Genomic DNA, 15,620 nt, shown 5'->3' on the forward strand with positions numbered 1-15,620 from the left:
TGTTGAATAGACGTTCCCGCTTTGAATGTGAAAATATCTTTTTCAGCAATCCACATTAGCCCGAGGGCTTTTACCAAAGGTAAATGACCCTTAGAAAGATCAATTTCAGAAGCTCTATCTGCTTCAGATATGTTATCTAGGAGTTAAGTGAATTGGACAACCATTTTCGAGCATGCATTGAAGCACTAGACCATAACTGAGTTAACTGGTTGTACAGTTCTATGCCTTCAACGGCATTCTCTACTGAGTCCATGCTGTCATCCATATAGGTGGATTTCATGACAGTTTCTGCAGCCAGAGGAAGGTCTACAGAATGTGTCTTAGCATGTTCCTGGGTTACAAACTGAGCCAGGAAAGGAGAAGAGGTGTTTCCAAATACAACACGACTGAACTCATACACCTCAGGAGGTGAATCTGTATTCATAGATCTCCAGAGAAATCTGTGGTATGGTCTATCTTCTAGTGATATTTTGATCTGCAAGAACATCTCTGCAATATCACACATGAGGGCTACCTGTTTTGTTCAGTCCGTATCAGCACATCAAAGAGGTCACTATGAAGCTTCGGACCTGATCCTGAATTCACCTGGATCAAAGTTCTGCGTTGATTGAAGCTGCTGCGATGTAGATAAAGTGTTCGGGAACGCTGATGAGTTGTGTGCCTCAACTTCACTCCGTTGAGAAGTTGGTGGTTGGTCGTCAAACAGCTGGCCTGCTGTAGCAGTTGCAGGAGACAATTTAGTAGTCGTGGAAGTTGATTGAGGTGCCGATCTAATAAGTACTTCAGGTAGAAGTAACTGAGGTTCATCAAATACATCTACTTCATGAGGAGGTATAATCTCTTCGTTGAAGGATTTCTGATGCTTTGACTTACTAGGCCGCGTAGATTAGCCTCCAATCTGGCTGCAGATGCTCTCCTCTGCGACGTAGATGAAGACTAAGTCTTCTTCTTACTTAGAGCCGGTGTCAACTCTGTTGTAGCCGATCGTTTCTTCGCCCCCAACCATCCGCTTGGGTGAAAAGGGAGAGAGTGACAAGTAAGGCTGGTCACATGACTGTTTACGTGGAAAAAGGGAGGTAACTCATGGGTGAGTGTATTTTTACGTCCACTTCGGGAACTTCAAAGGATTCAAGTGTTCCACTAGGAAAGGGAGATAAGCAAAAGATCATGAGTCAGGATAAGTATAAAATATCAATTTTACTTGAAAAATTAATTTTTTTCTCACAGAACAATGATCATGAGAGCCTTAGCCCCTCAGCTTCAGCTTCCATGGGTGTTAGGGGCTGGGCCTGAAGATATACCAGTGGTTCCTACGACACAAGGACCCATGTAAGTAGCTGGTAGCAGAGATGGCAGTTAGATTGTAGCTGAAGTTCATTCAAGAAGTATGACTCCGCCCTGTTAAGAATCTTTCATACTCATTTAGAACTATTCCTGTTTTTGAACTTTATTAGATTGAATGCCATATTGTTGACTTTTTCGCTTATGACACTGAAGATGCCCCAGTTGTAAGCAGATATGAAAAAAATTGGAATTCCAGTACATTAAAGTATATGGTAGTAGTATAGGGTGGGAAATTATGCACAGATAGATTTAATGACTGGTTGATTAATATGTTTTACCTCTATTACTGTTCATCATCAGAACAGCACTAATCAATGTTAATTATATTGGGCTTTCTGTTACATGATAATCTTTCAGTATGTTCTTAAACTGCAAAGACGTTTTAGTTTTGGATGGAACATCAATATATCTTCATTGAAATTATATTTGCATTGAAATTAGGATGGAGCTGCGATGTGTAAGTGCTATTATTCGTCATGGCGACCGGACACCCAAACAGAAAATGAAGATGGAAGTGAAACATAAAAAGTGTGTATATATTTCTAAACCTAAGTATTAATGAATTGCCAACCATTACAGAACAAGACTACAAGAGGTTTTTTATGACAGCTCTGTGATAACAAGTAATGTGAAAATTTCATTTTTATTTATGAACGTTTGAATTTGAAGATAACATAATTGGTTAGTATATGTATGTTCTTGTATTAAACATTCCCTGAACATCATTTGGCATAATTAAGGTCATGACATGGACACTTTGATTTTCATTACACTGGACAATAAAGAATCTAGGTCATTGGTCATTTGTCGGATTCTTCCAGGTTCTTTGAATTGTTTGAAAAGTATGGAGGGCTGAAGAAGGCTCACCTGAAGCTCAAGAAACCGAAGCAGCTTCAGGAAGTGCTTGACATTGTCCGCCACCTGCTGAGTGAGAGTCAGTACAAAGTGGATCCAGAAGTGGAGGAGAAGAAGGCCAAGCTACAGCAGCTAAAACTTGTGTTGGAAATGTAGGTCTTATCTGTCAATGTGTGTGATTCTGTATGTCTGTTTAGAATTGAAACCACTGAATTCCAGTCTTTGGGTTTAATGTGTCTTGTCATATCAGCTTTCAAAAAATTATTAACAATATTAGATTGGATCGGGTACTTACAGTAAAGAAATGTAAAGGTTGTTAAACAATCTCTAACTGTTTGATTTATTTTTATTTATTTTAATTGAATTTTTTTATTTCCTGACTCCCTGATTGATTTGTTAATAAGAATGTTTTAACATGAAATTTACACAATATTCAGCTTTTCCATTGGATGAGATCCTTGTCACTTAAACATTAAACTGATTTCATAAGTGTGTGAATGAAACATCAGAATTTCTGTAGTTTATTTCACAAAGCCATTTTCTGGAAATGGCATAAATGCTGACAGACTAATTCCAATTTCCTGGGGAAAAATCTGAGAATTCCTTGCTTTGAAAAAATACAGAAGCATTGTTTTTCATCATATATACAAGTTACACTTGATCTTTTTGCTCACATTGGAAAAATTCAGTGTATTTGATTGAATAATATTCTTACTATGACTGATCCTAGTGACATGGAATAAATGAATTTTTAAAATGTCTTAAAGACATTTTGCTGTTTTGGCGATTGTCTATTATGATACAGTGTCTGATCAATATTTGCTCTGATGAAGAAAATGTCCTAATAGCATTTGTCTCCAGCGAGATAACTAATCTGTTCTTTGTGTTTCAGTTTGATTTTGAAAAAATATGGGTAGAATTATATCTGGCATTCCTGTGCAGATTAGGTCACCAGTAGCTTATGCTTGTTGTAAGGACTGACTGACTGACTGAGTTTAGTTTAACGCCGCTTTTAGCAATATTCCAGCAATATCACGGCGGGGGACACCAGAAATGGGCTTAACACATTGTGCCCATGTGGGGAATCGAACCCGGGTCTTCGGCGTGACGAGCCAACGCTTTAACCACTAGGCTACCCCGCGGCCCCTTGTTGTAAGGACTGATTAAGAGGCTGTTAAAATGTATGGCGTGGCTGATTAACATGGCTGCCCAGATGGCATGAACCTTTATCGATGCATTCAAATAAATTGATTGTCTGACTTGAATACTTGGTAATTCTACTCATATTGAAACGTCTCTTGTCAGTTATTTTCTCATTCCCTTTTGAACAGCCCTTCAAAATTATCCCCCAAGTTACAATTTCTTACTGTTCTCTGTTTTGTCCACATTTGATTTGTTGTATGTAATTCTGGTAATACTGTTACTTATTGTTTTACTGTTTGTCCACATTCATTTGCCGCATGTAAATGTGATTATTAAATTGACTATTGTCCCATTTCTTTGTCCACACTGCGGCATGTAATTGTGTGGTTATACACACCAAAGGGGATTAACAGGTCAATCTATTGTTCCAGTGACATCATGATGGAGAATGTGATTTCATCAAGATATTGATTTTAATTTGCCCACTAATGTGTGTTGGTCACATAATGTTTCAGGTATGGACACTTTTCTGGAATAAATCGCAAAGTGCAGATCAAATACCAGCCTCAGGGTTGCCCTAAGAAGTCTTCCAGTGAAGAGGGTGTGTAAATGGTCTTCAGATTTGTAATCCAGACTCCATGCTGTTGACGCTCTGTGTTGTTTTGTGTGGGGACTTTGGCCGAATTGCTAGCAGTGCATGGTCAATAGAACGCCTTTTGTGAAGCATGTGTAGTCTGCCCGAGCCAAGGGGACCAGGTTTTTGTTGTACAGTGTGTATATATATAATCAATCAAACAGGCAGAATATGGTTGACTGTAGCTTACTAAGCACATTTGGTTATATAATGTGTACACTGGACAGCTGGAAGCCCTTCTAAACTACATATTTATGTCTGGTGATTACAAACATAAGATTTAGGGTAGGTTTAAGCATATCCATTTAGCTCGTTATTAGTGCACTTAAAAACTATAGAATAAATATTGTCTTGCCTTAAATAATTTTGTATCCCAACCCCAATGCTGGTAGTTAAATGAACATTCTTGTGTTTCCTGCAAACACCCTTATAGGACCATCCTATGTATTAGTATGGGATTATTATAGCTGTCTTATTTCGTCAATTCCATAAATTCAAAATGTCCCCCAAATCCCTTGCATTGCTACAGCTTAAGAACTTAATAACTAACAAAAGCCCTCATAACAAATGTCCACATAACTTTGAGCTTCTAAAGCAGTATATCTAATCCAAGTTTCTTATCTCTTCTAGGTTCAAGATTTCTAACTGATATTTCTTTTCTCTAGATTATCCTTTAGACATATATGAGAAATCATCTGGTGATCCAGCAGCATTGCAGGTTTCAACTGGACAGTCATGGAATCCTGGTACTTGTTGTTCACTGTTCTGTGTTCCGTTCTGTCCATTGCAAGGTGGTAAACTTGATATATTGTTTGTATCATCTGAGTTAACATTAGCAGCGTGTTCAGCAGAGGTGACTGCAAAACAACTTAGACCACAGAAGTTATTTCTTGACAGTAATGAAATGGACTCTGAAGGTTTACTTGCAAAAAGAGAAATATAGTCAAAAGAGTAATAAGCTGGTTGAACATAAACATAGTTTAACATGTTGAAAGACTTTGAATTGAGATGAAACTATATTGAATGATTAAGTATATTTCAGCTTCATTGACAAAATATCGGCATTTCACTGAGTCGAAGGATACGTCATTATTAGGTAGTCGGGATTTGGTAGTCAGATTGGTGTTAGGTCAATAAGGATAGAACTTTCATATTTTGATCTGGTATATTTTTCAGAGTAACTCTGTTGATCCTGATACTTTAAAATAAATGCATTCTTTGGATAAATTGGATAGTGACAACACTGTTAGAATAGAAACGGGAATATTCCAGGGTATTCCCAGGTATGTCTTGATTTGTCAGTTAGAATAAGACATTTTTGGGGTGATGGGACATTTGATATTTTGAATGATTTATTGTCAATTTTAGACAAGAGTAGGAAAAATATAGACTCAGAAGAATGAAGAACCTTCTTAGCAGTTGAGAAAAATGAACTGTGGAAAGAAGGCTAGACCCTGATGATACACTTTAGATTCAAGTCTGCCATCTTGCACGGCTTCTTTCTTTGCTCTGCGTGTTGATGTAAATTTTTCTGTTGGACACATATAGGTACGAGTTCACGGGCATTCATCGTAAAGTTCAGCTCAAGAATCAGCCATTTGGCCATCTACACAGCTCGTCCAGTGAGGGTTTGTAACCTAGATGTGATCCAAGTTGGCTTCTTGTTCGCTGCTTGTTGTTGGATTGTTTCATTATTTGTATTGCTCTGTTTGATCTGAACAAAGAGTTTGACCTGAGTACACTGATAGCTTGACACATTATATTCGGATATGGTTTCTGTGTGTAAGGGTAGCAGGTTGGCTGTAACTCTTCAAGTAACACTAGGCAAGGTTTACCTGTTGTAACCTGGGATTTTTGCTGGTTTTGTCTAACCTGGTTTCATGTATACTGTGGATTAATAGATGTTCAAAAACCAAATGAGTTGTTGCTTCAGATTTTCAAAAAAAAAATCTCACTAAGTTTTTCATTTACTGTTTGATTGCATGAACAAGTCATCAGTATAAACGTAGAGGAGATGAGTGGTAACAAAACATTACCTGTAATGGTTGTATGATTCTCACGCAAGTCTATATTCCATCAGAGTTTGGCATTGGTAGATTATATTTTAAAAAAAAAATCAAAATTGATTGTTGAACTTGCACAAAATTTAATCATTTGAAATTTATTTGTGATACCTTACCTTCAAAAAGGATTGATGTTACTGAATGGAAATTGATAGTATTCTCATGATTAACATTGTTTAAAGGAGAATACGAATCGAAAACAAAACATTTTTCCTTATCCTGACTCATGCTCTTTTTGCTTGTCTCCTTCCTCTTGCGAACATAGTGGAACACTTGTATCTCCCTAATTGAAGTTCCCTTCAATGTAAAATCACTAATTAGCACACTACGAGTTACCTCCCTTCCACAAGCGCGGGAACGAGGGCGCCACCTCTACCCATGTGCCTCACTCTCTCCTTCTTCGCCCAGTGAGCTGGACGTGAGAGCGCCTGTGTCTCCCGACACACTATATCCTTTGATTATATTTAGTTAGTTACTTCGTATAGAGATCTATAGAGGTTTAGCTAGTATCTTTCAACAATTATATATTGATATTTAGTCGTGTTTCTACTGTTTATGCACGGGCCGTGGTTGTTGCAGTGGATTACGTTGATAAAATTCTGTACTGTTGCACATTACGTTTTTATTCTGCTGCTGATCCATTTAATATGCCCTCTAGCTGTACTGCCATGTTTCATGTGATTCACGTTGCAGTTCGCGATACTAATTTATCCAATTCTACCTTTAATAAATAATTACTTTCGCGTTTGAGACGCCGCAGCAGATAGGTCGCTGCGATGCAGAGAGCTCTAGCCATGACTGATACACCTGAACCCTCGCCAGTCTACTGCTGTTGGTTGACCCCCCTCCGCCTGGTGTTCCTTCTTAGAGTGGTAGAGAGCGTGGACGTAGTCCGCCGCCAAGAAGCGTCCTGCTTCCCCAGACATCCCATCGTGCAACCGAAGACTAGAGGGTTTCTACTGCATCTCAACGCCCTCTGAGGGGAAATCAACGAAGTCTCGCTTGAACTTTCTCGGCCGAGATTGTTCCCCGTCGCGAGATTTGGCCTGTATGATGATCAGCCGATCATCATACCTGATGTACATCAAAAGAATGACCGATGTTCGATAACAGTGATGTCAGCGCAGATCAACATGCAGCCTGATGTACCAACGCTGATATTCTATGATCTTCCTGAGGGTCCCGCCGCTACCAACACTCAACGCGGACTTTGCACCCCCAGGGCAGCGCCGCCGACCTCTGAGGGGAAATCAACGAAGTCTACTGCGACTTTCTCAACCGAGATTGTTCCAGCCGCTGAACTGGGCCTCTGCGATGATCAGCCGATCATCATCATCCCCGACGTCGCGCCAAAGAAGCTGACCGGAGACAGCTACAGTGACATCAACAGAGATCGCCATGCAGCCTGAGGTCTCTACACTGACGCTCAGATCGACTTCCTGAGGGCCCCGCCGCTAACATCGCAGAGAGGGCACCGACTAATTCGTCGCCAGACCATCCCAGATGAACTGTTGCGGCAAATCATGATCATGATGGAGGCCACTACAGACTGGGAAGCAGCCAGCCCAAGGCCTGGAGCCTTCGCTGAAGGTTCCAACGCAGACGACACCCCAGAGGCACCCCATCAGCGTGCAACAGCCACACGACGAAGCCACCTTCGAAGGGAAGTCATGAGACCACCTCCACGAAGGACCCAGATGTACAGCCTTTCATGGCCTTCGCGAAGGCGGGATAGATCATCACCTTCCTCGCTTCATCCTTAGATGCGGACTCAGACCATCAGACCTCCGCGGTAGCCTTCGCTGGTAGTCAAATCGCCGCTTCCCTCAGGACCGAAGCAGAGGAAGTTTCGCCAGGGCCTTCGCGAAGGACACCTGACTACACAAGAGCCAGCGAAGCTATATCAACATTCTCCTCACAGGTCTCCGAGAAGGTCAACCCATAGACGAGATCACCAACACGATCTCTGCGCCGCTAACAGCGCCCGATCTCATTAAGCACATCACCACGCCGATCGCGTCTCACAGGTCACCACACAAGTCTGCACACAAGTCTACAGTCAGGTCTCCCCGGCGTCCACCCGACATAGAGATAGAAATACACAGTCCACCATCAGAAGAGCATCAACATCTCATCAGCGATGCTGGGATAGAAAATGATGGAGGCATCATTTTCAGACGCTGAGATAATTATATTGGATGGTAAACAACCTAGATCTCTTCACCTTCCAAGAGTGGCAACTTCGGCACGAGACATACCTGATAAAGGAAGACTAGGCAGACGCCATCACCTTACCTCCGATCGACTCGATTGCTGCGTTGCCACAGGTATGGACACAGCCTACCATAAAGCCATAACAGTTCAAACGCCAGAGGCGCATGTTCTTGGCATTAATAGATCTAGAATGATCAATGAGATTTTTTATCACCAGATTTCTCGTGACACGACTTCTGAAGATGATAGGATGATCTACTCTCCGGCCTCTACTTATGCAGAACCAGCAAGAACCACACCCTGTATGAAGCTAATGCTCATATATTGATCGGATTCTAGACACTTCGCTAAGGAAGTCCCAGGCCACCTCCAAGAAGCGAGCTAGAGCCTCACCAGTTACAAGGACGCCACGCGAGGAGTAGCGCTTCACCGACTTCCACATATTGCTGAGTCGCGGCGAAACAAAACACTCACTCACTCACTCCTGTTGAACACAGAGGTCGCTCGCGGCAAGCGCCATATATTATATATATACTGATCGGCTCTGACTCGATACCTTCGCCAAGGTCGCTGAAGGCTAAGTGGCTCAAAGTCTACCTCACACAGGAAATCTAGAATGGATACTTCAAGAGCTTCTCGCTGAAGTCTCCTCGGCGCCCCACCGAGGAATTCCTCCAAGGTCTCCCTATATTAGCCACTGGTCCATATATAGCTGCCACTGGCCAGTCCGTTCAAGACATCGCATAAGTTGTCTATCAACTGTATGCCATATGCCGTCTATAAGCCTACGTGAAGACAATTGCACAGGCTATTTACAACACAAAACGTCGCTATATTAATTAATCAACGACGTTGCATAGATCTTCACAGAAATCAACCTTTCCGTATAGATTGCTAGAATATTATTTGAAATAATGGAGGGTTTATTTTCTGGAGATCCGATATGGTGGTTGCCAACCATTATCTGAGAGATATCATCACCGAGGACATCTCAGGTATCCACCAATTCGATCCCATGGTCCTCGCACAACAGTTGACAGTTCCTCGGAGAAGATAAGTCAATCTTACAGATTTCTACTTATCTTATAACAGTACTAAATAGCTACATGCTATATATAATTTGCTTAAGTTCTTTTATCATCACAGTACTATGATTATTACATCATACAATATATAAGTTAACAACTCTACAGAGTTGGTTATTATATATTTACCTTAACTTAATTATATCTTAAGCATAGTACTATACTCAGATTGTAAAAATATATAAGCTAACAAACTCTACAGAGTTTGGGTTATTTTATAGGTAGCTTAAGCTTATTCATATCTTAAGCTCAGTACTATGTTTATATCATATCAGTATATTAGCTAACAAACTCTAAAGAGTTTTTGCTATTTGGCTTAAGGCTCATCATATCTTAAGCAATATGGTTACATTATAACATGTATTAGCTAACAAACTCCTACGGAGTTTTTACTATTATATATGTAACTTAAGCTTATTCATATCTTAAAGCAATACTATGTTTATATCATATAGGTATATTAGCTATCAAAACTCTAAAAGAGTTTTTGCTATTATATATTTGGCTTAAGTTTCATCATAATTTCTAAACTTTTATGGTTACATTATAACTTGTATTAGCTAACAAACTCTACTGAAGTTTTGCTATTATATATGTAGCTTAAGTTTTCCTTCAAATCTTAAGCTCAATACTATGTTTATATCATATAAGTATATTAGCTAACAAACTCTACGGAGTTTTTGCTATTATATATGTAGCTTAAGGTTTCCTTCAAAGCTCAATACTATGTTTATATCATATAAGTATATTAGCTAACAAACTCTACGGAGTGTTTGCTATTATATATGTAGCTTAAGGTTTCCTTCATAAACTCAATACTAGGTTTATATCATAAAAGTATTTTAGCTAACAAACTCTGAAGGGTTTTTTGCTATTATACAATTAGCTTAAGTTTCATCATATCTTAAGCAGTATGGTTACATTATAAAATGTATTAGCTAACAAAACTCTGTCACGGAGTTTGCTATTATATATATAGCTTAAGTTTAATTATATCTTAAGCTCAGTACTATGGTTATAACATAAAAGTATATTAGTTAATAAACTCTAAGGAGTTTTTTTGCTATATACATTTAGCTTAAGTCTAATCTTATCTTAAGCTTAGTACCTTATGGTTACATTATAAATCTATAAGCTAATAAACTCTACAGAGTTTTGGCTATTATATATGTAGCTTAAGTTAATTATATCTTAAGCACAGTACTATACTCATATTGTAAAATATATTAGCTAACAAACTCTACAGAGTTTTGCTATTATATATGTAGCTAAAGCTTATTCATATCTTAAGCTCAGCACTATGTCTATATCATATATAAGTACATTAACTAACAAACTCTAAAGGAGTTTGCTATTATATAATTAGCTTAAGTTTAATCATATCTTAAGCTTAGTACTATGTTTATATTTTAAAGTAATTTAGCTAACAAACTCTCATATCTTGACAGTATGGTTATTATAAAATGTATTATTTAGCAAGGCTCTCTTGAGGGTTTGTATTATATATGTCTAACCGGTTGTTCTATCTCTAGCTCAGTACTATAGTTATATAACATAAGTATATGGTTAATGACTCTGCAGGGTTTTACTTTCCTCTCTATTTAGCTTAAATCTAATCTTGCTCCTGAAAACCGTTGCTGTGAGTTATTCTCATCTAACTGTCGCTCTGCAACAAGGAGGTTTTGAGCTGCCGCTTCCTTCAACACAATTCGTACCTTCTTAAGCACAGTACTACCTTATACTCATATTTTAAAAATATATTAGCTGTAAACTCTACAAAGTTTACTACCGCTATATATAGTGTAGCTAAAACATTCTATCTTAAGCTCGGCACTTTATACCCGTATCATATATAAGTACATTAACTAACAAACTCTAAAGAGTTTGCTTTCTAACTCAATTAACAAGCTTAAGTCATATCTTAAGCTCAGTACTTAACTTTATATCATATCAGTATATTAGCTAACAAACTCTAAAGAGTTTTGCTATTTGGCTTAAAGGCTCATCATATCTTAAGGCAATATGGTTACATTATAACATGTATTAGCTAACAAACCTCACCAGGAGTTTTTACTATTATATATATGTAACTTAAGCTCTATTCATATCTTAAAGCTTAATACTATGTTTATATCATATAGGTATATTAGCTATCAAACTCTAAAAGAGTTTTTGCTATTATATATTTGGCTTAAGCTCAATCACAATTCCAAACTTTATGGTTACATTATAACTTGTATTAGCTAACAAACTCTAATGAAGTTTTTGCTATTATATATGTAGCTTAAGTTTTCCTTCAAATCTTAAGCTCAATACTATGTTTATATCATATGCATAGCTACACAAACTCTAAGTAGTTTTTGCTATTATATATGTAGCTTAAGGTTTCCCTTCAAAGCTCAATACTAAGTTTTTCTATCATATAAGTATATTAGCTAACAAACTCCACGAGTGTTTGCTGATATGTATGTAGCTTAAGGTTTCCTTCATAAACTCAATACTCAGGTTTATATCATAAAAGACATTTTAGCTAACAAACCTGAAGGGTTTTTGCTATTATACAATTAGCTTAAGTTTCATCATATCTTAAGCAGTATGGTTACATTATAAATGTATTAGCTAACAAAAACTCTACGGAGTTTTGTTATTATATATATAGCTTAAGTTTCTAATTTATATCTTAAGCTCAGTACTATGGTTATATAACATAAGTATATATAGTTAATAAACTCTAAGGAGTTTTTACTGCTATACATTTAGCTTTAAGTCTAATCTTATCTTCTTAAGCTTAGTACTATGGTTACATTATAAATCTATAAGCTAACAAACACCTACGTGAGTTTTGGCTATTATATATGTAGCAAGTTTAAGTTAATTATATCTTAAGCACAGTACTATACTCATATTGTAAAATATATTAGCCTTAACAAACTCTACAGAGTTTTGCTATTATATATGTAGCTAAAGCTTATTCACATATCTTAAGCTCAAAGCACTATGTCTATATCATATAAGTACATTAACTAACAAACTCTAAAGGAGTTTTGCTATTATATATTAGCTTAAGTTTAATCATATCTTAAGCTTGGTACTATGTTTATATTTTAAAGTAATTTAGCTAACAACAAACTCTAAGGAGTTTATATACTGAAGATATTAACAATGCTTAAGTCTATTAGTCTTAAGCATTGTATTAATGTTATATATATGCTTTATCATAATAGTACATTGTAATAACCTAGATATGGCAGCTGATAAGTTAGCAGCAGGAATTCATCAATTCAGTGCTTTATGAAGTTCCTATAGGGTTATTACAATCATCACAGTTCAAATCACTAATTATTAAAATCCAAAAGTATTATATATATATTCCACCTCGGCTCTGTTGGATTCTACAAGTAAAAAAGAGTATGAGTCAGGATAAGGAAAAATATGTAATTTTTGAGTTTTTGATATATTGTAAAGGATATTCTAAAAGTCACATTCCGTGTGGAAGCGCTGAAGTGATTAAAATTGAACAAAGAGTTTGTAAAATAGCAATAAAAACACAAAACGCATTTCTCAGTGATCGTGATTTCCGCCTATTACGGAAACACCGACAGTTAATGAGCAGAGGGGGTATCACGTGACAGGACGTCATAAGTGCCTGTTGCTGATGGCTTTCTCTTTGATTTTACCTCACAACCTTACAGTATCCATGGATTCTGAAGCAGTTAAAAGATGTTCCTGATGTCATTTCTGAAATGGATGTTAGACCGTATCAATACGATCCGATTTTACATCTTGCAAAACAATCTTCCACTGAAGATGAAGAAGAATAATCAAGCGAAACGGAGACACCGCTTGAGGTCAAAATAAATTTAAAAATAGACCATATCATTTAACAAGATTACTATTTGTCAGCAAAATGTCATACAGTTCCAGCCAGCAAACTCACCCCTATAAATATATGACCAGTCACTAAGAATTTTTATAAAAAAAATGTGATTACAGTTCATTTTGTGTCAAATGGGTGACTGTAGGGTGTCTGGGATTTAAAAACAAAATAATTATGCTTCAGACGAGGGAAAATAAAAATTATCTGCTTCAAAAATTACACTGGAATTATTTTGTTGAAAAAAGTTAGGATCCTAGTTCTCATTAATAACGTATCAAGTCTCGATACAAGATCCCAGCCTGGTCGAGCAGAGATAATATTCGCGACGCAGATAAGTTATTCCCCGAAAACTAGTGAATTATAAAATACTAGTCAGGACAACGTATGTTTCCCCATTGTTTGGTTATGGAAATAGTTATGGTACTCGGATATAGCCTTAGAATGACATCTTGTCAGCCAATGAGAATACAGAACAACTTTCACGGTACTCACTACTGACAAATACTAGTAGCGAGCCTGATGCCAACGTGCGTAATTGGACAAAATGGAAAAAATATGAAAGCAACAAGTACTTCATGATTTGCCGTTGTATTCGGCAATGTTTCGAGTTGACTGCATCATTTAGGGCTCCAAACCGAAAAGAACGTTATAGTGAAACATTTTCAAGCTCATGTGAAATCACTTACTGATGTTGATAATATATATCTCATGTGTACCAGTCGAAGTGCCCCAGCTACAAAATGCCCCAGCAAATTTGGCCATTCATTCTAATTTGTTCAAATTTATTTATAATGATTGAATATATGCCGTAAATGCATAGTTTTTTGTCAACTTATTATGATATTATGTTCTTAATATACAAGTTATTTCTGATAAATGTTTCATTAGTAAACTCATAACTATGTATATACTTATATATGAAGAACATAATATCAAAGTTGACAAAACTATGCATTTATGGCCTATATTTATTCATTTTAAATAAATTGGGGCATTTTGACTACCCCATTTGCTGGGGCATTTTGTAGGGGGGGCAATTCGACTGGCAACCGGACTTGATTTAATTTATGTTAAAAATACCACTGACAGTAAGTTGTTACAGGGAATGATGGAGTATAAATGAATCTCGTGGATACTTTTTCCTTCTTCAGCCTAGCTTGGGGATTTCCATACCCCATGCGTGCATGTCTCTTTCATATGCGTCCGACTCGGAATGATCGGCGCATTTCTCCTGCCGAAATCTGTCATTTCACTTGGAAAACGGAAGAAATGGTGTTTCTTTCCCATGTTAGATGATGCCGCATCCCAACCCAGGCAACGCAATACAACATCGTACCATTTAAGAGAACGACAGAAACAACACGATTTGTACTACTGTAGCGCTTGGTCTTTGGCAATGTGGCGGACTCCAGGCACATTTGATGTCACGAGCGGAAAGGTCACGTGGGTTCCAGCGAAATATGCATAATGGCCGAAGCTGAGATTTACAGAAACTGTTTTCGATTAAAACATAATTATACATAATTTTTAATTGAAAATTTGGGAATATGTTTCTGATGACTTTATCTTTCACCCAGCAAATTATTGCAATTCACTCGTATTTTCCTTTAACTATCTAATTAAAATTCACTGTTGGAGAGTTGTAAATGCATGTCTGTCTGTGACATCTCTTGTATTTAACCTATTAAGGTGAATGATCTGTCTGATACATCTGTACTAAACAAAAAACTGAAGCTGACGTTGTTTTGATGGAAAGACCTTACTGATTTTCAATAATGCCTGTTTATAGGACATGAAAAATTCTAACTTAAAAAGTTTAAAGGTTTATTTTTGTTTTTATTGGCTAGATTTCTTGATTAGCAGGTTCACGTTTTTAGTCCACATAGGGTGTTAATCCTAGTGAGCTTTTGTCATGAGCTGCTTGTCTATTGCTGTTGTGAGTTGTCTGGGTGTTAATACTTTGCTCCTCGTTAGCCACTGATAGGATCAGGTAGAACCTGACAGTAATAGTGGCTCACAGATTATCAGTTGTATTGGAAATGCTTTGTTACTAAAGCTTAGTGTTTTATTTATATCGATTTATGAAATATTTCTACCAAATTTGGTATTTGTTGCTAGTTGACTTTGACAGCTATAGACTGCATTGTGACACATTATTCTACTTTATGAGGTTGTTTTGAAAAATGGATTTGTTACTACACATGAAGTTTATTTGTGATTGGACTGGTTTAAGCTTTAAAGGTTTCCTAAAACATTTTGAAACATCAGGAACAGTATTATGACTGTTAAATCAGTGTGGTTGTTCTGAGTTTGTTAAAACGTCACTGCATGAATAGCAATACAATACACCAAACTTCCAACTTCAAGGGTAGCTCACTTTTCCATGTTTGATGGAAACCCATCAC

General features: G+C 37.2%; 1 protein-coding gene across 16 annotated transcripts in view; it reads left to right on the forward strand.

Moving 5' to 3' along the window:
• Nucleotides 1-15,620, forward strand: part of LOC124259141 (inositol hexakisphosphate and diphosphoinositol-pentakisphosphate kinase 2-like) — a 75,573-nt gene that overhangs the window by 17,392 nt on the left and 42,561 nt on the right. For all 16 annotated transcript variants that reach the window (XM_046693239.1, XM_046693291.1, XM_046693264.1 and 13 more), the window contains exons 9-12: nucleotides 1,228-1,329; nucleotides 1,786-1,872; nucleotides 2,166-2,351; nucleotides 3,858-3,943. In XM_046693239.1, the coding sequence (XP_046549195.1) occupies nucleotides 1,228-1,329; nucleotides 1,786-1,872; nucleotides 2,166-2,351; nucleotides 3,858-3,943 (461 nt within the window). The remainder of the gene's footprint in view (nucleotides 1-1,227; nucleotides 1,330-1,785; nucleotides 1,873-2,165; nucleotides 2,352-3,857; nucleotides 3,944-15,620) is intronic.

The sequence above is a fragment of the Haliotis rubra genome, unplaced genomic scaffold (genome assembly GCF_003918875.1).
Source record: "Haliotis rubra isolate DU_JTF1 unplaced genomic scaffold, ASM391887v1 Scf118, whole genome shotgun sequence".
Lineage (NCBI taxonomy): Eukaryota > Metazoa > Mollusca > Gastropoda > Lepetellida > Haliotidae > Haliotis > Haliotis rubra.